At 41.2% G+C, this 22,497-nt stretch overlaps 1 protein-coding gene across 10 annotated transcripts in view; it reads left to right on the top strand.

The window, feature by feature from the left end:
• Positions 1-22,497, top strand: part of Ldb2 (LIM domain binding 2) — a 380,985-nt gene that overhangs the window by 127,586 nt on the left and 230,902 nt on the right. For all 10 annotated transcript variants that reach the window (XM_004624550.3, XM_004624549.2, XM_004624552.2 and 7 more), the window contains exon 2: positions 13,028-13,130. In XM_004624550.3, the coding sequence (XP_004624607.1) occupies positions 13,028-13,130 (103 nt within the window). The remainder of the gene's footprint in view (positions 1-13,027; positions 13,131-22,497) is intronic.

Genomic DNA, 22,497 nt, shown 5'->3' on the forward strand with positions numbered 1-22,497 from the left:
TTGAATTAAGAGAAAGTAGCTGTATATCTATCCTAACTATTTTGTATATACAGACACAAAATGGTCCTTCCTTTGTTTCCCCTCTTGTTTTGTCAGAGATGGGTATTCCATTGCCATTTAAATATTGTAGGTGCATGAATTCAGCAAAATAACCCAATATAGTCCAGTAGTCCATAATAGTAGTGGATTATCCATAGGACTGGCAGTGTCAGAAGTTGTTGACTTGAGTCTTTTACAGCTCAGCATGTTAATATGGCTTGACTTTTTATACTTTGTTTTTATAGTTTTCTTTTGGATGGTTAAGACCAAGATATATTTCTAAATAAATAATGTGTATACTTTTCACAAAGAATTAAACTATGAACATTTAGGAACACATGTACATGATCTTGTATTATTAGGTGTTTTTTTCACAGCCATTTCTCTCTGTTTCCCTCAACACACACGCACGCGCGCACACACACACACCCATTAGAAGAACATGGTCTAGAGCTGACTTGCACAGGTTTGAACACTGACTCTGCTGTGTCCTCTCAGTTCAGACTGGAGAGAACTGAGTAGCCTCTCTGGGCTTTGTTCCCTCCCCCGCAGTAAGTGAGGATAATAATAGTATTTGTCTGATGTTATTTAAAAGCCTGATGTAGATAAAGCAGTGTTCCATTCATAATAACTACACACTACATGTGTGCCAGGTAGGCTTTGGAAACACAAAAACAACCCCAAGAAGACAAAGTCTCCACCCATGGGGCGCGGAGACCAGTAGGTACAGACATGTGGTAAGTGGACAGAATGTAACTTAGGGTCTTAAATGTAGTATTGCAAGAGTGTTCACCACAAGGTTCTCGTTTACTCAAAAGGTATGAAGTCATAGATCAGAACATGAAGACTTTCTGCGGATTTCCAGGTCTGCTTGGCTGTAGGACAATCTGTGTTCACTCCTTGAGGAGTGAACACAGATTGGAGGGAAGGGTGGAAGGATTTAGGTGACAGGGACTGTTCAACAGAAGGCACACCAATTCAAGAGCAACCCTTACCAAGCTGTGGTGGTGCTTAGAACAGAGATGGCTGACAAAGGCAGATTCCTCAGCTATAATTTGACCTTGCAGTTTCTTGGGATCTTTAAGGTACTGGTGAACACCAGGGACAGTTTACAAGAATCCTTGTTTCCTTGTGTGTGCAAAGGTTTGGTTTAATTTACTTTTTCCTGATAACAAATGAAGTGGAGCATCTTTCCATCAATTTATTGACCATTTTGCTTTATTTTCTAGGAATGGTACTTCCTTATCTTTCTTCTTTTATGCTATATTAATTTTTATTTATAGCAGTTTGCTATTTATGGTACATCTCAATCTCGCAGTTCATCACTTTCACTGAAACATTGCACATACAGCCTTCTGTCACCTGAAATATTTATATGTTGATGTATTCAAAGGAATTATTTATCTCTCAGATGATGTGACCCCCTGGTGTGTTTACCAAATTTCTCCATGTTCTGAATTCAGAAAGACAGATAACCTGCCCTCTTTTCTTCTAGTAGTTCAAACATTTTGATTTTCTTTGTTTATGTGTTTAATTCATAAAGAATTTATGTTTTATTTTATTAAAATGTAGTTAGATTTATTTACTTTTGCTATTTGAAAAGCCAGCTGTCTCAACACTACTGGTCAAGTAACTCACCCTGACCTACTGCCCGGCAATGCTTTCTCCATCCTAGACTCCTCTCCCACGGGGCCTCTGTTTCCCTGCCCCCCATTCTGTCCTACCTCTCGGCTTGCTGAGCCACCTTCTTCATTCTACAGTAGAACATGAGAAGGCTTCTGTGTCATCACCACCCGGAAGCATTACCCTTAAAGATTTCTATTTTCTTTCTAGTGGATGTATAGTTTTTTAAATCATTTCACTACTGAGGCTGAGCACATTGTTCCTAGTTTCTTGATTTTTCCTAGTATGAATGCTCCTGTGGTGAGTAATTTTTTGTTTAAAGCATTTACATATTTTTGGATTATGTCCTTTGGATTGATTCCCAGAAATAGAATTACTGAGTCAGAGGGCATGAATATTTTTAATGCTTTTAATTCATGGCATGCATTTCTTTTAAAAATTAAACTGAATAAAGATTCTGGAAAGTTCCTGGTACTCCATTATATAGTCATGGTCATCTGGGCTCTGCCAAGTTTGGGTCTGGGAATGGCTGCCCTGTAGAAAAGAGAGAGAGAGAGAGAGAGAGAGAGAGAGAGAGAGAGAGAGAGAGAGAGATTAATGTGATCTTCATAGGTTTATCTTTTCTTATTTTTGTCTGTTTACTACTTTTGTGTATATCCATTTATTCAGGCAATTATTTGTGTAAAGCAGAAAGTAAGATCTTATATTCCAGAAGACCACTCAAACAAAATGGAGTTCAGGGCTTTCCTGGAGGATAACAGGGTCTGAAGTGATACAGCAAGTTGACTTCTGGAGACCTAGCAACCTAGGGTGCTAAGGAAGCTGAGATCTGAATGACAATGACACATCCAGGAGACAGAAGACACACACTGAACAGTAAAATATCAGCTGGCTCCCTGTGCCAGTGGCAGGACTGAGTGTGGCTCTGGAACAGGAAGGTCTTTGTAGCAAGATCCTAGGTCTGCAAGCCGTGCTGAGAGTAAAAGGAACAGAGAGAGAAAGCTCCAGCGACCGGGGCTGCATGCTCCAGGACAGGAAGCAATGGTAAGAGCCATGGGAGGTCACAGGATGGTGGTGTACAGTCTGATGGTCATTGCTGTGGAAGATCATTCAGGGTTCTCTGCCGAGCACAGTTACAGGGACTCAGGGGTGCTGGCACAGAAATGAGTTAAGACAAATTATCCTTGTCTATGCTAGAATCACCAAAGGTGCAGGGCAGCAGTGGAGGAAGAAGGAAAGAGAGGTATGTGGGTTTCGATTTGTGGGTTGGAAGGTAATTCATGAGATTCACTGGCAAGTCAGAACTGTGGGGTTGGAAGAAGAGAGGAATCAAGAATGCATCCCGAAACGTTGGCCCAAGCAACTGGAAACTGGAATCATACTGAGATGGAAAAGTCCAGGGGCAACAGGGTCAGAGAAGGGTGGAGATGGTGTTGTCCATGTGGGGTCTAAAATCGCTCACTGGTTAAGATGTGAGGAGGGTAGTGAGGCAGCTGGAGCCACAATCCTGGCTTCCTGGAGAGTCTGGGAGCTCTGATAAAAACTTAAATGCCATTGACACATTTCAGGGAATTTAAGTCTCCTGGCAAACAGACCCATAAACAGAAAAGAAGATGGGAACAGTCAACCTCCATTAAGATATGTTGAGTTTCTTATATTTATCTTTGTGAACAAAATCTTTTTTTCTCTCTTCCCAAATAAGAAGGGGATAAAACATGAGTTTTTGAGTATCTTCCTGGCACTGTCCTCCAACTTTTAAGTGGGGAATTGTGAAATTATTTCTGTAATTTAATCCACTATTCAGATGCAATAGGGTGGGTCAGAAAAACAAGCATTTGTGTCTTGCAAGTTTTTCCAGGATGTTTTCTTGTCTGTTGCACTCATGTTGGAATAGAAAATCGGTGCAGATTTTATGGTGAGCTTTTCTCCAAGATATATGAGTCTCTGCTTCCTCCCATGACCTTACCCCAGGACCTCTCACACCTCCATGGGGTGATGTAATCTGAGCTTTGATGCTCCTTGACATAGAACTGCCACCAGCAAGCACTGTGTGTTCAGAACAGTGCCTCACGATGTAATTCCAAAGAGGTCTCACACAGGGTACCCTGTACACTGGTTTTGATATGTCAGATTGTCTCCATGTTCTTGTATAAAATAGGAGATTTACTTCTACAGAAAAGGTCATTCTTCCTTCACAACAGAATACTATAGATTACTCAGCAAGTGAAGCTTCATGGGTGAAAACAAAAGCTTAGGAATCACTGAAGGAGCAAATCTCAATGTTGACACTTAGCTCATGACCTAAAACAAGTTTCCTAATCATAAGGACCTTACTTTCCCCCATTTAAATTGTCATGATAAAAGTCCTGACCTGAAAAAGTTGCTGGAAAGACTAGAAAATATTGCATCATAAATGCAAATAACAGTAATGACTTTTGCACACTTGCTGTGTATTAAGTGTTGTGCATGTAAATGCACAAGACATAGGTATAGAGTTAATAAAATTGACAGGAATCCAAATTTTTAAAAAGACAAGTTAATATCTCATTATAACTATGATAACTATGGTAAGTCCAGGGGCAAGTAGCTCAGTTTTGGAGACCTTCACACACACACACACACACACACACACACACACACACACACACACACACCAGATAGATAGATAGATAGATAGATAGATAGATAGATAGATAGACACACACACACCAGAGAGAGAGAGAGAGAGAGAAAGAGAGAGAGAGAGAAAGAGAGAGAGAGAGAGAGAGATACACAGACAGATAGATCTATGTGTGTATGTATGTTAGTCTCTTTTAGGCTAATCTAAATAGCATTTCTCTTTAGAATGCACACAATTAATTAGTGATTCAGTGGCTGAAGATGGAGATAGAAATATATGAATTTCTCTAGTGTTTGGGGAAAAAGTACTGATGCTTCCTTTGCTGAAGAGCTCGATCTCATCTGTTAGATGCCAAGTCTTGTCTTTGTGCTGTTTTAATATGCCTCTTTCCCAAGGCAGCACTTGCACTAGGGAGTAAAATATAGCAAGCACTTTCTATGAGGAAAGCCTTGAATTGTGAGTGAAATCCTGTGTTGCGCTGTCAAGACATACAATTTACTATCTTGGTAACATGCCGTTTTAGAATTTCTGTTAAGATGATAACTAACATTTACTGTTAAATAAAATGCAATTTAGCAGAGAATAAACAAAATCACTTTTGAGAATTTGAGAAGAAAAATTCAGTCCATAGCACATGAGATATTTTTAAAAATTGCATAAAGATAAATAAAAAGCAGAGGATTTAAAATTCTTTCCATATGTCCATTATATGCCTTTGCAATTATGAGCTGGCAAGAGCAAATGGTTGTGCTTTATTATTTTTATTTCTGTGTCTCCTTGTAGTATCCACAAGTGTGGTAGGAAGCCCTGATTTGGGTACTGTTCAGAAGGGGGAGCCTCAGAATTTCATCACATTTAGCATCCAGTGGTTGTTGAAAGAACAAGACAAATATGTTGAAGGCTATTTTTGGGGACAAAGAAATATCACAGTGGACTGACTGGTTAGGAGTCCAAACTTAGGAACCAGATTCTTTTGAATTTGAACTCTTTCTCTTCAGCCAAAACAGCTAGGGAAACTTAAACAAATGTTGAACTTCTCAGCACCTTCTTTCTCTCCTCTATAGAATGGGGTTAGTAGCAAGACTTCTCACATAAGGGCACTGTGAGGATTTATGGACAGAGTGCAGAACCGTGACTGGTACCAAGCAGGTGTAATGTGACTCTTGATTATTGGTATTCAGTGTGAGGGCTGCAGAATGAACATGGTTTTGTGTAAGACTGCCAGGCTTAGAGAAAAGGTGGCTAGAGATAAAAGAAGCAAAGTAATCTATACTTCAGAAAATGAATGACCTGTGTTTGTTCCTTATTTCCTGCCTTGTTAGGGGACTCTAGCAAAAGGAACAGCAGAACGCAAGAGATTTGAGTTCTTTGCTATCTCCCGTGTCAAAATACAGATGTGGCAGGCAAAGAAATTTAGCAGGAGCATGCGTGGCCAGGTGTGTTTCCGCCTGTTATTCAAGGCACAGCCATTGTTTCCTCAGTGTCTCCTGAGAGGGATTAACGGACACATGTGAGAGAGGAGTGACCAAAGTTGTAGGACATAAATTAGCCAAGTGTTGTCCACGCGCACGTGGACAAAGGGCAATCTTGTGAGGCAGCCTTATTTTCTGGATCCACCAGACACAGCATGAGTCAATGCCGTGCCCACCTCCTAGCTTTCAGACCTCTTCAAAATGCTCTCTATGTTGACCTGTTTAAATTTGTTTCAATTAAAAAATACATTTAGAAGGAATAGATGCTATAAGGATGGTTCATTCTTTGGAGGGGGTGTCTATGCGCCATGTGACAAGTGGTTGCCATGGTAATTTCTCATTATTGTTGAATTGAAAAATAATTACTCTGGCAAAAATCCCACATAACCTGTCAGTGCTTAAGTTAAAGATGCCGGGGGGCAGCCCCGGCACCAGGATCCTGTTTTTTAGTGGAGAGGGACAGGATTGGGAACAGGGGAGAATTCAGGATGGAAGCAAAATGCCTTTATAGATTTTTTAAATATAATTAAGACTCTCTTCTGCTATTTGACAAGAGTATCTCTCCCATCCTGCGAGATAATTTGGCTGTTGGCAGATCTTGGTCTCACCTGTGTGAGGGACAAAGGACCATGGATTCTAATCACAGACAGAAGGAGAAGCTTCAATAGTGTTTTTACCTAATTAAAATATGTATGAATTGTCTTCCCTGCCTGTGTGCAGGCTGAGTTAATTCCATGTTTATTTACCTACAGATTGCAGTGTGCCATTGTTGCTTTCCTGTTTAGGAAAAGAATCCACTTTTTTCTTATTAATATTCCCAGAGCAATAACCATGGGCGTGAGCTTCAGATACTCAGTGGCTGTAGGGATGGGAGGAAAACGTGTCTTGGATCCGAAGCCTCATGACAAGGTGGACGGGACAGAGCTAGACCTGCACACAAATTGGAGTGCTGATTTCAGGGGCACTGTTGATGCCATTGTGGGGACCACCATGAATCTGTGCATTGTTTCTTGCTTCTTGTCAAGAAATAGTCCTTTTGTTGGTGAAGAAACCCCAGCCATACTGTTCTCCTTTAAGAGAAAGGCACTTAAATTTTTATTATTTATTTTTATTTTTTATTTTTTTTTATTTTTGCGGAACTGGGGATTGAACTCAGGCCCTTGTGCTTGCCAAGGAAGTTCTTATTCTAGTGAGCCATCTCCCCGGCCCCAAATTTTTATTATTGCAAATATTTTATTGTTACACCATCTGAGGACCTGTATGTGCTCATCCTTCTCCTAGTAGAATCAGAATCTGCCTTACAATTTTGTGATTCCTGCTACTGAGAATATATCACACAAAGTATCTTGTGTTTTCTTTTCTACCCAGGTGTCAGTTAGATCACAAATTTTTAATGTGGAAATCCAGAATCCTCCTAATGAAAGAGCCAAAGTATCGTCAAGTATGCACCCCAAGTCTAGGCTAGTCACTTTAAGACCATGCCTAAGAGGAATACTATTTTTTGGTACTGGAGATCAAACTCATAGCCTTGTACTTGCCAAGCAGGTGCTTATGCTGCTGACCTATCTCCTTGACCCCTATGCACAATAAGATCCATGGTCAAGGGTCTTACCACAGCATTGTTGTAATGGCACAAATAATTGGGAACTAGAGTTTATTAGCAACATAATATTTAAGTAGAGTGTGTGACGCTCATTTAATGCAATACTGCCTAGTTTAGATAAGAAAAGAAGAGATCTCAATGCATAAAATAGGTCTCTAAATACAACGTTGAGTCTTGCAGGACAGCTCAGTAGAAGAGCACTGATTTAGCATGATCAATACCATGCTTTGGATCCCTAGTACTGTAAAAAATTAAGTAGCAAAAAGTTGAATTAAAAATCATGTTAAAATGGAACATAATGCGCTATATCATTTTTATTTATTTATTTATTTATTTATTGCAGAACCAGGGATTGAACTCAGGCCCTTGCGCTTGCCAGGGAAGCACTTATTTCACTGAGCCATCTCCCCGGCTCCATATATCATTTAAATAAAGGATTAAAGCAAACAGAATTATATGTAAATGGAATATTGTGTTATATAAATTAGAAGATTGGCTGGGAAGATCCAAGTGATTTTATGAGATAACAAAGCATAGATTTTTATAACACTAGCCTCTGTTTTTAAATATGAAAGAAGTAAAACCTGGATTACGTAGAGTATGGTGAAGATCTACCAGAATCTTAACCAAAGTGTCACTGAAAAGGACAACAGTAAAATGCTCCTGTGTGGTGTGGCTGTGGGAGAGAGGTCGTTTCAGCACTTCTGCTTCAACTTGAGCATCTGACCTGCATGTCCAGGACACTCACTAATGGGATTGAGACCCGGTGGTGTGATGCTGAGCTCTTTGCTTGAATACTTTCCCTGTCCCTGAGTTCCCGGTTTAGACTTTCAGATTCCTTCATATTAGGGGAAGCATCACTGTGTGGGCCTGGCCTCTCTCTCATTCATTCCATTTTCTTGGTTCTTGCTTGGGTGGTGAATTCCTCTGAGGAGCGAGAGACACATGGTCCCCATGTCCTGTCCTTAAGCAATTCAGTGTGACACAGCAGTCTTGATGGCAGATAACTGTACATTACAGGGTTGTGACTCAGTTATAATTGCATATGCATTCTAATGAAGGTATAGTGTGTGAGCTTTTCTAAACTGGAAGGTGGTAGAAGAACCATGAACCAGCATTTTGCATTTGCTAGACCAGGTGTGTATGGGTGTGCCACACAGCTGGGAATGGGACCTGGCTCACAGTTGAATTGCAGGGACGTACCATGACGGTTACTCAAGAGTCCCAAAAAGTTGATCTTGACTGACTGGTCAGTCTCAGTGCATTTCCTTTTGATTTCCACATGGGCCAACTTGAGATAACTGTGGGAAGTAAAAGCTATCAATAGTATCAAGCTCTCCCTCCAAATGCAAGGGGTCATCAGACCTGTTGAATTTCTCTTTTGTATTCTGGCCTTTAAACCTCCTCCATAGATTGGCTTATGCAGTCTCCTACTGGTCAGCTTTCTGAGTGTGGCCCAGCTCCTGATTCAAAAGAAGAACTTAGAATTTCCTCCTTCCACCATGTTCCTCCTGTTGACCCTAAGTTTACATTGAGGAGTTGAAACTTCCAGCCTCCCCATAGAACTGCAGAAACTTGATTAATGCAGTGCCTTTGGTATTCCATGGCCTCTTTCACTTTCTTGCCTGTGTCCAGGAAGAGCGCTGGAAGCGTCCTGAAGGAGATGCTTCCTGGATGACTCAGTGACAAATTGGAAAATGGTGAGACTTGTTCATTTCATTGTCCACATCTTAGGAGGTGATTGTGTGGCTAAGAACAGAGTTCCCACCGGAGTGAGTGGTTAGGTCTTCTTCAGGAATTCCTTATTTGGTTCACTAGAACCTTGGGCTGTGTTCCAGCCATTCCTTAAAGGCCTAGGTTCTTCATTATGCAAATTGATTCTACAAAATTGCCTGCGTGATCCCAAAAAATATACTAGGTGGCAAAATAGAAGCAAGAAGTGTTCAAAGAGGAAGTTCATCATCAGAAAACCTATGTGGAGAAAGAGTGCAAACTCCTAAAAGTTTGGGAAGGAGAAATTTCCTGAGGTAGAATGTTCCTGAACCAATGCCAACCACCTGCTTCCTCTAGCTCTTGTGGTCTTCAATCTAAAGGAGGAAGTCACTTGTGAAGCAGAACTGTGGATGGGAACTGTTTCACTAGCGTGTAACTTTCATCACCTCTTCCTTGCTGTACTGGGTAATGGGTTCCATCTCTACCACAACGACCCCTGCATGTGTGCTCTTTTCATGATCAGCTTCTTTCACGTACAGTCTACAAGCCTGGCCCGGCTTCAACATTTAGTAATTCGCTTCTTCAAACTCTGCCTCTCTTGATCCTTTCCCACATAACCATTCATCCTCTCATAATGAAGGACTAATTCAAAAGCTTTATCTGTGTGTGAGTGAGTGGGAGGAGTTAATTATATTTAAAATGTAGCAAAGTAATTTTAATGCCAGTTTTAACTTAATCAGCCAAGAGACAATGTGGGATCAACTGGACAATTTTGTAGAGTGACTTTTCTGAGCTGGATTTGTGACAATATATAAGGAATCTCATTCATTCAGCTGGCCAGCCAAAAATATTTTACCTGCCTATGATGTGCCTGGCTCTATGAACTTCAATACATTTTGATTTTGGAGATGTTCTTCCAAGATTGTGATCGCAGCCAATTGTTTCTGTGTCTGTAGTTTCCTAATGGCAAACCTACCCTGCAGTCTCCTGCGCTATTGACTCAGCACTTGTTCTATTGTACTTAGTTTGAATCAAATGACATTGAGCCACTCATCTTCGATCCTCATGAAGCTTTGTTGCAGCTTCTGCCAAAACTCACAACTGTGAGCCCTGTGGAACTGATGAGGCTGCCCAAAGACAATCCTAACACGTCATTTTAGCCAGGGTCTTTGATTTTCTCTTACTGACCTCCAATCAGCTTGAGTTTCCCAAGGCTTTTTGCCTTTTTTAGAGTTCATTATCCAGCAGAGGAGCCAGAGATCAAGAGTTAGATTATAAGAAAATGGAGGTGGAGACCTGACCCAGTCCGGGGGCCTCCAACTAATGGGCCAGGCAGGAGAGCTTACACTCTTCTGCTCAGGTTGGGATTATGTGGTAGGCAGATCTGGTTCCCAGGCAAATGGTTGAAGCAGTTAGAGTGATAGAGAAAGCTGAAAGTGCATGATCTACAAACAGGTTGTTTCACAAAGAGTATTTTTTTTTTTTATTATTCAGTTCTTCAGAACATGGACTGCCTCTTGCACAAGAAATGATATTAGAGATGGTCGATAGAGCTAGAGAAGAGACTTTTTATTGATTTTTCACTGCATTCTGAGCAATCTGCTGGGTACTTTATACCCAATAACTTATTTAATCCTTCATCTACCCTGCTAGATGGTTGTTATTATTGTTGTTGTTCTTCTTGCTATTTTCAACTTCTGAGTAAGGAAATAAGGTTAGGAAGTAAAATAAGTTGTCCAAGGGCCCATAGCTGGGAAGAGGCAGTGTCACCCATGGGATCAAATTACACAAGCAACTTATACCAGACATTCTCCTGGGCATGAGCCTGTGACAGATCTGCAGAGCAGAGCAAGGAACTTAACATGTTCCTGTTTGGATCTCTCCTTTTTATTAAGCCCTGCCTCTTGCTTTCTAGGACTTTCAGAGTTAGGTGATGGCAGGCGACTTCCCAGAACGTTACAAGGCACAGACCTAGGACGTCCTGTGGTCTGAGCTTTATCCCATCCTCATTTTCTGTCAGCTGAATTTACTTGAATAAATGACATTTACCATAGAAGTGGTAGTTTAAGCAATTGCAGCTTCTTTGCTTTAGTGGATTGCTTTTTTGGAGTATGCCATGAGCTGTGCACCACTGTAAAAACAGAAACAGGGGAACCAAGTTCCTGCTCACAGGAAGCTGGTATTTGTGCTGACATAAAATCAAATATGAAATCCAGGAACTGGTTAGTAGTGTGGACTGAGTGGGAAAATACACAGCAAATAGCTAGAAAGGGCTTGGCATGTGATAAAGACTCAATAACTGTGGTTCCTTTTCCATCTGTGTAGCAATTTGAAGTCAAATGAACCAACGTATCCAAACTCCTAAGTAGGGTTTCTTTCCCTGATTCTTCCACTTCCAAGCATGCTGAATTTTCTAAAATCTCTGGCAGCTGCCCAAGCATGGAGTTTGCATGCTGTGGACCCAAGAGTTGGAGCAGAGCTGCCTGAAATTGCTCACTTGACTGTCTTCTGCTAGGGAGCTTTGGGCTTTTTGAAGGCAGAGACCAATCTCTCCATCAGCCATATATTTTGTGTCCTGCACACAGTAAGTATTCAATAAAAAAAAATTGCTTCTGAAAGAAAAGAAAGGTGGTAGTTTGTATGTGGACCTGTTTGTTGCCCTTGGCTGGTTTTTGTATTTATTCTCTTTTACTAAGAGAAGTACTGGCTTTTGGTGAAGCTGATGGGAGGCAGCCCAAGAAAGAGAGATACAAAAATTCATTTGTCTGAGCTTCTTCCTTTTTGAAGAAAAGGACAGCTTCAATCTTCTGTGCCTCCTTAATTATTCTTGCTGGGACTGAAGGCACATTCCTGCAGCCTGCCAGCGACAACAACTTAATGTTGTCATAAGCAGAACAACTTAATGGGCAGCAGAGAGGCCTGCTGTATCTTGGCCAGGGTCCCAGTGCTGGGGACTATTGAGTGGGGAATGACGATGCTCCTACAGTCCCCCTTCCCATCTGACAGGCAGCTGGGAAGCATCTTGCTCTCAGTGCTGGCATGAACTAGCAATTCTTTTGAGAAGTGTTGTGCTTAAGAATCTGGGGGCAAATTGAGCTCCCAACAGAGGATGAGATTGGGGTACGTTTCGCCCATTATGCAGTACACCGCACGCCCTTCTTATTCACTGTTACGGGTTGCCCTGCTCCCTCCCATGAGCAAGGCTTGTAACTGGTTCTACTGGATCTCTTCCAAAGTGTTTTCTGGATGAGCAAGAGAAACACTCAACCCAAGACAAACAGAGTTCAGGGCAATGGCCTTCTTTCTGTCAAATTTTTGTGTTTCTGATAATTGCTTTAACAACAAACTTATGGCTGTTCATTATGTTTAAAAACACTTCCAGAACAGTCTATATGCATATGACAGTTAGCTATGCACAAACGCATATGTGTGAGTGTATGTATAATTATAAATATATCTGAAGAAATATCTATGTCTTTTGTAAGAATACTCACATCGGGTATAGCTAAGAACATCCCTTTTTCATTAAACTATGTGTTAAAAAATTACCCTCATTAGCCTAGCACTAAGACTGTTGGTAAAAATGGACTCTTAAGGAAGTATCAAGTGAGAAAAAAAAATACACTTTGAATGTATTTTACACTAAATGCAAATTCTATGACTAAAAATCATCACTTTGTGTTGTGCAGTACAGTTATTAACTCTCCTCAAACATCTCCTCAAGAATTAACATTCATTCGGTTGGTATTCCCCATTAAGCTCAAATTCTGTCCCCATTTGACATCATTAATTTGAAGAGTGACTACATAGCCACCCACTCAGTCCCAGAAAACACACACAGATGTACTAAGTAATGCACGGGGTGGGGGGGAAGGGTTTCTTTCTTTCCCTTTCTCTTGTCCTCTTTGAGCTCTTTTCTACTCTTGCCTGTTAAATAAATGATCTGTCTCTTTGCAGGATAGTGACAACCTCTGGTGGGATGCGTTTGCCACTGAATTTTTTGAAGATGATGCCACATTAACCCTTTCATTTTGTTTGGAAGATGGACCAAAGCGATACAGTAAGAAAGACGTTTATTTTTCTTTAAATATTCCTTTCTTTCTGTGCCTATAAGAAAACCACAGTGGCCTCAGAGAGGAGCTCAACGCTGACAGTCTGACAATAATACCTCTACTCTTGACAATGTTCTTGCTTTCTGTCAAGCTGCTGTCACCTGGTGGCAGCCCGAGTTGGTTCAGACTGATTTCCTTGGAGGCTAAGACTGTTCGGGCACTTGCCTGTTTAGAGTGGAACAAATATGAACTGATTCGCCCAATAATAAGTTGGAGCAGAGTGGTGGAAAGTTTTCCTGCTTCTTGTCTCTGTGACCTTCTCTTATTCTTTATGGTTCACACTTGACACCCAAAGTTCCGGTTGTGAAGGTTTCTAAGAAATAAAAATTCTCCCCAACACTTTATCAGCCCCATCTTTCTAACTCCGTCTCATCAATTGCTTCAGGTATTTATTCTGACAAGTGCTGTCTTTTTGGGGAGAAGGGAGAAGCCACAGCCCCTTTGAATGTACAGTTTGAGATTAGTGTTGACAGAATTAGAGTTCCTTGTCTTTGCGGCGAGTGATAACTCTGTAAAGATCCTCAAATTACAGCCTGCGGCACCTTGGGTAACAGCTGATCTGTCCTGATTAGGTTCAGGCAACTTGTCAGAAATCAGATTTGCTAGTTGTGCTAGCAGATCAAGAGGCGCAGATCTATCAGCACCCAAGCAATTAGTGTCCGGTTAGATCAGAGAGAGATGTGTTTTCAGAAATCAGTGTTGCACATACCAAAGGATCTGACAGGGGGAAAAGCACAGACCCTCTCGCAAACCTGGAGATGAAAACGGAACTTGCCACTGCATGAATGAGTCCACCCAGAGCACTTGCGATTGATAAGTATCAGGGCTCTTAATAAACGTGATTAAAAGCTCTGAGGCTTGCTGAATTTATTTCTAAGTTACTAGGGAATCACTTTTATTATTTTTTTTTTCATTTGAACGGGCTTTGGACAATTTAGCACTCTCTGAATCTGTTGCATGATTACTTGATTAATTATGCTAATACATGCATGTGGTGAGTTCTTAATAGTGGCAAAGTGGGAGCTCAGGCCATGAGGACTTGCTAGCCGAACGAAGCTGGTTGCTGCGGGTGTGGTTTAGATTTCCATTTTGATTTGTGCATTGTGGACTTCAAAGGTACGGGACATTTCTAACCATCACACTGGGTGAGAGGAGAGTGTAGCATGTCAGACAATGTGTTGGGTGTCTCTACATTCAGGAAAATGAGTCCAGTCACTGGCCCTGGTAAAGCACTTTATAGGATCCTTGCTTCTCTGTGTGTGTACGCCCCAAACACCTCAGCCCCCAGGGCAGTGTTTCAGAAGTCTCGGGACAGAAATGCACACAACAGAGAGTAGGTGCTCCCTTCCCAAAATGCTGTGATGCAGTGAATAATTTCTCACCAGGCAGTCCTCCACCCTCTGAGTCACCTTGGCTTGCTTATTGGTTTATTTATTTGTTTATTTTTTGAGATACTATAGCTCAGATAATTTCAACTTACCTTCGTCTTATGTCCTTAGGCTCTGCCAGTTCAGGAACCTGCCTGGGTCTGCACAGGCAACTGAAATTATGATTTTTAAGGTCTGTCCTAATGAAGCAGGCTCTAGCTCTTCCTCTATCCCCCTTGGCCCTGACATCGTGTCAGATGAGGCACTCTCAGCTCCTGGGTGAGATCTCCGATACAGGCACAGGAGCAAATGCCCTCCACTGAGCCATTGGTGCCCAGGTTTCTTTTTTTCTCGGAGCCAAAACATTGCTGGAGTGGAAAAGAGAAACAAAGATGATTGACAGTGTGGAGCGGAGCCTCCTTTGCTGCCTCGCTGACAGCCCATGATGAGCACACGCCGCTGATCTGCGGGCGAGTGACAGCTGAGTGACAGCGAAGGACTGGGCGACAGGAAGCTCGCTTAGAATGCCCTTCTTGCCCTGCTTATGCAGCTCTGAGCACAGGCTACCACCATAACCCGTTCGTGGCTCAGACAGGCTGTGCCAGTCTGGAAAATGCCCACTGGCCCAGAGCCCACAGCTCGAGCTCCCACAGTGCCTCGTGGGGAGCTGCAGCATTCGTGTTTGTGAGGAGGAAACTTAACAGTTGCCTATTAGATTTTAATTTTTAAAAATTTCCTGCATGCTAAGTAACAAATATTCTACAGGAGGTTGTCCCCTCCCTTCCTAGAATAAAACCATGTCTTCCCCTCCCCCTGTATGTCTTTAGAGGTTCCTTTCAATTCTAAGATCACCTGTCTCTAAGATGCTGTAAATCTGGTAATGTGTTTGCTTATTTACTTATTTCCTGTCACTCATTAAAATCCTATCTGTGTGTGGATGGGGCTTTGTTAATTGCTGAATTCTTAGATGAATACATGACTAGATGTAACAGTGCTCAATAAATATTTGGTGAATGAATACATACATGAATGAATGAATGAATGAATGAATGAATGAATGAATGAATGAACATTTTGTGTAAAGCATATCTTACTAAATAGAAGGTTAGCAGAACCATTTTTTACTGCGCTGTTTTGGACTTTTTAATACTGGAGGAACTTTATCCATAGCTGGTGACCCCAAATAAACTTTAGGCTGGGTTATGATCTACTCTCATTGACAAAAATCCCAGTGGCATAATAATTCAGGAAATAATTACGCTTTGAAAGATTCATTGCTCCTTCCATTTGAAAGCTCCTTGGTACTCCAGCTCTCTCAGCTCCAGCCCGCAGGGCTTTGATCTCCGCCTGCTCAGACCCCCAGGTGGGATATGACTGGCAATGTTGGTTCAGATGGAGACTACTGAAGTCTTCTCATGAGACCATGGTGCTACTATGAGGAGCAGAAGAATGGACTGGGATACTGAGCTGGGTCAGGAATTGGGCCACATGTGCCTAAGGTCATTTGTCTGTCCCTTCCTTGGGGAACATCAGGACATGGTGTGGTGGCTGGAGAAGGTAACAGTGTCAGGAAGGTAACAACCTGGACTAGTTGGAATCTCAGGGGAAGGGGGCCATGGGTGGATATTTGCTCATTGTCAGCAGGTCAATAAAGACCTGCAGAGATGAAAAGTCTCTTCTGAAATAGAAACTTGGTCGCAGCTGGATGCTGGGAATCACTGGGCCTCAAGCTTTTTGACTACAAAGGCAGCTGGCCCACAAACTTTCACTAACCCACACATCTCATCCTTAGATCACCTTGTTGCTAAGGGAAACCAAATAACTTCATTAATATACACATTTTTGGTAGCACACATAAGGTCTCAAACAATCATTGTACCTTTATTCAAAAGAAGAGATAGTGGAAGCCCAGGAGGAAGTACCTCAAGTGTACCCGCTGCTCATCCTCTGCTCATTGGCATTGCAGTTCTAAACCCAGCACCATGAGCTACTGGTTCCTCTCTTCATCTTGGTAGATGGGAGCATGCTCCAGTGAAGTGGATGGCTCAGTGCTCATTGTAAGCAGAATACTGATTTTCCTTTGTTTCTTCTAGGCATGTACCAGAACTGTGCCTCCCACTAATCTCTTCTATGACTGTTATAACCAACCATCTGAGTGCCGTTCTGCTGGTAGCCCCCTTGGCAGGCTGAAGCAATGTCTAAGCCCTCATGGGTCATAGTCCTAGGCAGGGCCTCATTCACAATTCATTCAGGAAACATTTTCTTGTGGGGAGAGATGTGTGGAGGAATTTTACTGAGGCCAGTGCCAGGCTGGCGCTAGAAAGCCCAGGAAGCTGAATGGTATCAGAGAAGGGACACAAGAGTTCAACACCAAGTGTTGAGTTTCAATCCTGGCTTTGCTGTATAGAGAAACCCTCTGAACAAGGCATAAGTAGGAAGAGGAAATATGCAAAATGGAAAGAAAAGGCTAAGCATATGTGGGTGCTGTATTTTGGGGACAAAAGAACAGGACAGAACATTCATTAAAATCTGTTTGGTCAGCATCTGAAGTTTGAAGAAAAGTGATATAACTAATAAAATTCCATCTTGCTTCCAACACTTCCCATTGGCCTGCCTTCTAGAGAAAGGGGCTCTGGGCCTGATACCTGGACTCACACCCAAATTGATCTCTTATTACATATGTGACTTGAGATAAGTTATTCTGGAAGCATTGGTGGTCTCCAAAAAGTGAGAGCTTCATATGGAAAACCCTGAGGAACATACCCAGCTGCTTTAAAGTGCTCCATAAATATTAGCTATTGTTATTTGATTGGATTCCATTGAGTCCCATTGCTCCATTTAGGTTGAGGTGCAAGACAATTCAATAAAAGTTTCATTAATCCTTTAACTACTGCATGCAGATCTGGGCTGAGGGGCCTAATAATTCTCTACCACACTGTAGTTATTTCATCTTGACCTCTATATTATTTTTCAAATAAGGATTTATTTTGCAGAACCACACATGGTCATAGTCAGACAGCCCTAAAACTATTCTGTGGGTACTGGGAGAGCATTTCGCTCTGAAACAAGGGGGGAGAGAAAACAGAGCTGATTTGGGAAATGTTCTTGTGTCTGTAGCTTTATTTTCCTGAGTACTCCAGCCTTATTAGTTTGAAAAAGTACAAATTGAGCTCTCTAGAGCCCTTTCAACACTCTTTGTTTATCCTTCACATTTTCTTCTCCATCTCTCTTTCTTCCTGCAAACACTGATAGCTTTGCAATACTAAGTGCCTCAATTTTGTCTTGTAATATGTGCTTTTATATGTTGTATATTTGGACATGTTCCCTTAAGGTAGAGAATTTCTACATGTCCCAAGTAGCTTCACTATCTCTGGTTACTATTTTTTCTCTGAATTTTATTGGCTCACCCCACCCTCCTGCATTTTTATTAAGCTTGTCATAGAAGAATTCTGAAATGGGCAAATTCTGAAATTTGCCCATTTTCTCCCCCCCCCCTTTTCACTCTCTAATAGTATAGCACTTGATTAAAAATATATTTCTGGGAAAAATCACTCCTTGATAATAAGCATAAGGCACCTTGACACCACACTTAATGACTACCGTGGCATAAATGAGGCCATTTTTAAAAGTTACATGCAAAGAGTGTGCCCTGTAGCGCACTGGTTAAAGAGATTCCATGGCCAGACTCCATGCACATGTTTTCATTCCAAATAATGCTTTTACAATGTCTGTGTGAAATCTGGAAAGGCTCAGGTCTTGTGTGGCCAGTGCTTATGGCTCTGGACCTCCTCACCAGGAACACACCAGCTGGCCTGGGACAGCTTACGCCCCACAAAGTAACTTTGTTCCTCACACACTCCTTATGGCCCAGTCCCCAGTTCCCAAGTAGGGAGATCAAAGTCACAGATTTTTGTCTTTACAGATTATTTCAGCTCCTTTCTTCACCATGACTGAGTAATATGAAGTTAGACCTGTTTGCTAAACTGTTTTCACCTCAGTTTCTTCATCTGCGCTATCAAGAATAATGATAGCATCGCAGGGCACATCTGAAGATACAAGATGTACTTGTAGCTGGCTTCATGCGGGCCATGGGGTGCACACATGAAATACTGGTTGCCCCAACTGGTCACTAGGTAAATAGCAAATGAGTAAAACCCATGACATGACAGTCATTTGGAATGAAAGTTGAGGACATTTTTCTTCCTACATTCAGTCATTTAGCACATAGCAAAGAGAAATTCTGGCTTTGGTTAGAGCCACATCAGACCTGTCTTCATTCTACATGGGAAGCTTAAGAATTAGCAGCCGATGGAGGGAAAATGGTATTAATGTAAGACGGTGATTTAAACAAACATGTTCCCAACCACTGAAATCACTACACCTTCCCAAGAGAAATGAGTCTTCCACTCCTTCCTTGGTTTTGCCCATAGGCATAGAGGCTATTGGAACTAATTGGGGGATCTCTGGGCTTTATATTTTCTTTACTGAATATTGGATGAAAGGAAGTAGATTTTGACCGCATCTAAAAATTTATCTGAGAGAAAAGAATGCATTTCTTCAGAGTTGGCCTTGGTGGTTAATAATAAGGCTGGATTCTTGACCATCACTGTGAGATATCCGTTTCATAATGACATAAGTACAAGGCAGTGTCTTTCCCCACGTGGAGTGGTATTAAATAGTTTCTGGATAGCTCTGGCCCCAGATGTGGTGATCTCGGTGAGTGAAGCTTTCCAAAAGCTGTCTCCACTGGGCTGGTGCCATCTGTAAGGCCAAAGTGGACTTCTGTTCTTTGTTCCTTGTTCCTTCACTCATTCACAGCTTCATTCATTCATTCATTCATTCATTCATTCATTCATTCAGAGATCACTGAGCTCCTGCTGTTTATCAGACATTAACTTAGGGCAGCAGACAGTTCTAAGACTGAACATGGTTCATCGTAAAAACTTTTTGTTTGCTTTTGATTTACTCTTATTTAAAACTCTTACCTTAGATTAGCATAATCCACCACATGGGTCAGAAGTAGAATATTCTAGTAATGTTAATGGAAAATCTAGGACTAATCACACAAAAAGGACTTTAGAGAAAGCCCACAACTAATAGATGGACTGACAGATCTGAGAAGAAGCAAAAGGAGATGAGTCTATTCCCATTTGTGGTTTCAAATTGATGGTATCAGAAGTTGCAAATTGTCTGTAACAATGGATTGAGCAGACGTTCCACTCTCTCATCTCTAATAAATACCACACTAACGATCACATGAGATAATGGACAGAAAAGTGCTTTGATTAAATTTAAAGTGCTGTACAAGTTGAAGGTATAATTATCATACTATTTATAATTGATCGTTGGATTTGGTATTTATTTTCACTTCACATGTCATAAATCTGCTAGAGAATCCAGGGCTTGCTGTAGTTTTTCTCATAATGTGAAAATTGCCCAATATGTAGGTTTAAGTAAATTAGACCTACGACTGCCCACAAGATCTCAGCTGGGAGGCTTCAATGATGTACTAACCAGAGAGTGGACATTGTAGGGAGTTTATGAGAGCCTGTACTGTGTGACTATGACATCTATGGGATTCTGTCACATGCATTTCAGGAGTCTTAATTTCATGGAACGCATTCCTACTTCTACCTCCTCCATGCAGTGCTCAAACCACAATGCCACCACCCACCCATCAGTACTTATGGAAAACGTGTGGTGAGCCTCTTCATCACAGCAGGTATAGCTCCTGGGAGTTCTTTTCAGACAGTAACTTTTCTGCAAAATAAAACATTGCTAGGAAACATTTCACCTTGCCCTCCCTCATCTTATTTTCTTAAAGTAGGTCACCCGATGTTACATAAATCTAACACTTGAAATATAATTGTCCAGACACTCCTCAGTTTACTATGATGCTCTACTCTGATGAGTCCATCACAAGATGAAGATATTGTAAATGAAACGCACCTAATACCTCTACCCTGCTGAATGTCGTAGGCTATCAACACAGTACTCTATATATTCCCTAGTGATCATTTGGCTAAGTGGTCTAATTCGCTGCTGCTTCCTTGCATACCAAGAAAGCACCATACCAATTATTTCTCCTCCCGGAAAAGCCCCTAAAGGTATACTTTCTACGGAGTGCTTATGGCTTTTTGCATTGTCATGAAGTAAAAACCAACCAAAGATGAACTCATAGGTAGGCTGCTCCCTACGTGACAAATTGGTTTCTGTTCATCTACATTTGACTAGACATTCTGTGTTTTTTTCTTTGTTAAGTATTTTAGCCCTACTTGAACCCCATTTCATCCACAAATATGAAATCTTGTTAATGTTAGAGGAACTATAGTAGTTAGCATGAAATTATCACTTCTTATTATGTCCAGCTAGCATATTCACATGAGTCATATCTAAAGAAAGAAACACTTTAGCAAAGGGTTAAGAAGAGTAGGATCAAAGGTTTCCTGAATTTAAATTCAAAGTCTGTAGTGACTACGTTAGATATTGGTACATGTTGATCACACACACAGCATTGTGATCCCGTGCCCGCCTTAAAGCAGCTTACAGGTTAGCAAGGGAGACAGACACACAAACTCTTCCCTCTGATGCTGTGGCACCCACACCGGGGGAAAGAAAGCACACAAATGGAGCAGAGATTTTATGGATATACCGTGGTGCCTGTAGTTAATAACACTGGACTGTGTGTTTGAAATTTGCCAAAAGCGTAGCTTTCAAGTCCACTGGCAGCAGCCCCAACAAACTATATAGGGTAGTAACTGTATGAGCTATGTGATTGAAGGGCTCTGTTAATTTTCTTGGCTGTAGTAATCATTTCGGTACATAGAGAAAACCACCAAGTTGTGCACCTTCAATAAATTTTAATACTTTACTATAATGTCTTGCAAATACAAGGTTTTCAGAAAATATTTATAGGTTGAATAAATGATGCAGAGGTGATAAAAGTTACAAATGCAACCCGACCTATTGACTCATCTTGTTATGTATCCCATAGGCATATTATTACACTTACAGTTTCCCCTTGGTTTAGTGTTTCCACTGACAGTCTCACGCTGTCACAACTTGTTTGGATTACAGAAAGAGACAAATGCCACAGAACTATTTGGAAGCTTGTCTATAAACATAATGAGGGCTTGAGACTCATAGTATGAACTCAAAACTAAAGTGCTATCCTCCCAATGTATAAAACTAGGGCTGACTTTACTTTGTGTGCAAGTAATTCATCACACAGTCAGCCAACCTGCTGCTAAGCCTCTTAGGTCATCAAATGCCATGGACTAAGTAGTTCTTAGAAAGGGTTGACTGGGCACTTGAATCTTCACCAATCTTACCCTTCCTCAAGGAGTTTCCATATGTCATTTTTTTGTGCTTGGTGGGGACAAGAAGATAAAGGAGAAAAGTTGCTCACTCTGGAGAAACTGAAGTGAGAATGGACACGTGGCAGGACTTAGCCACGGATTTCCACATAGATGCCCTCTGCTTCTCTTCATGCTCTTGCTCTAAGTAACACCCAGTGTCATATTTTGAAATTGTGATCATCAAATGCAATATTGGTGCCATTTTCAAGTGTAAAGTATTTGGCAAAATCAGTGTTAAGATGTGGTGTGTGTGCAGCATTTCCTCTGTCTAGTACCAGCTTGTGGTATTTCGATTAAGAGGATGAGTCTATTTGAAGCATTTTTTTTTTTTCACGAGCTGAGGCTGAACTTAATCTTCACATTCCTTCATGTTTTCAAATTGTGAGCACACCTTATTTATGCAGATAGGGTAAAATAAAGCATGTGTTGGAGTCAAGTTAAATTAGCTTTCTCTTATGGCTATATTAAGCAATATTGAGATGGATTTCGTTAAGAATCTAGAGGCTCCAAGATAAAATTACCCGTCAGGATATGTTTCATTATTTATTGTTTAATCAAGGTGGTCATATTAGAGTATTTGCATTCGTGAG

This window comes from Octodon degus, unplaced genomic scaffold (genome assembly GCF_000260255.1).
Source record: "Octodon degus isolate 3935 unplaced genomic scaffold, OctDeg1.0 scaffold00006, whole genome shotgun sequence".
Lineage (NCBI taxonomy): Eukaryota > Metazoa > Chordata > Mammalia > Rodentia > Octodontidae > Octodon > Octodon degus.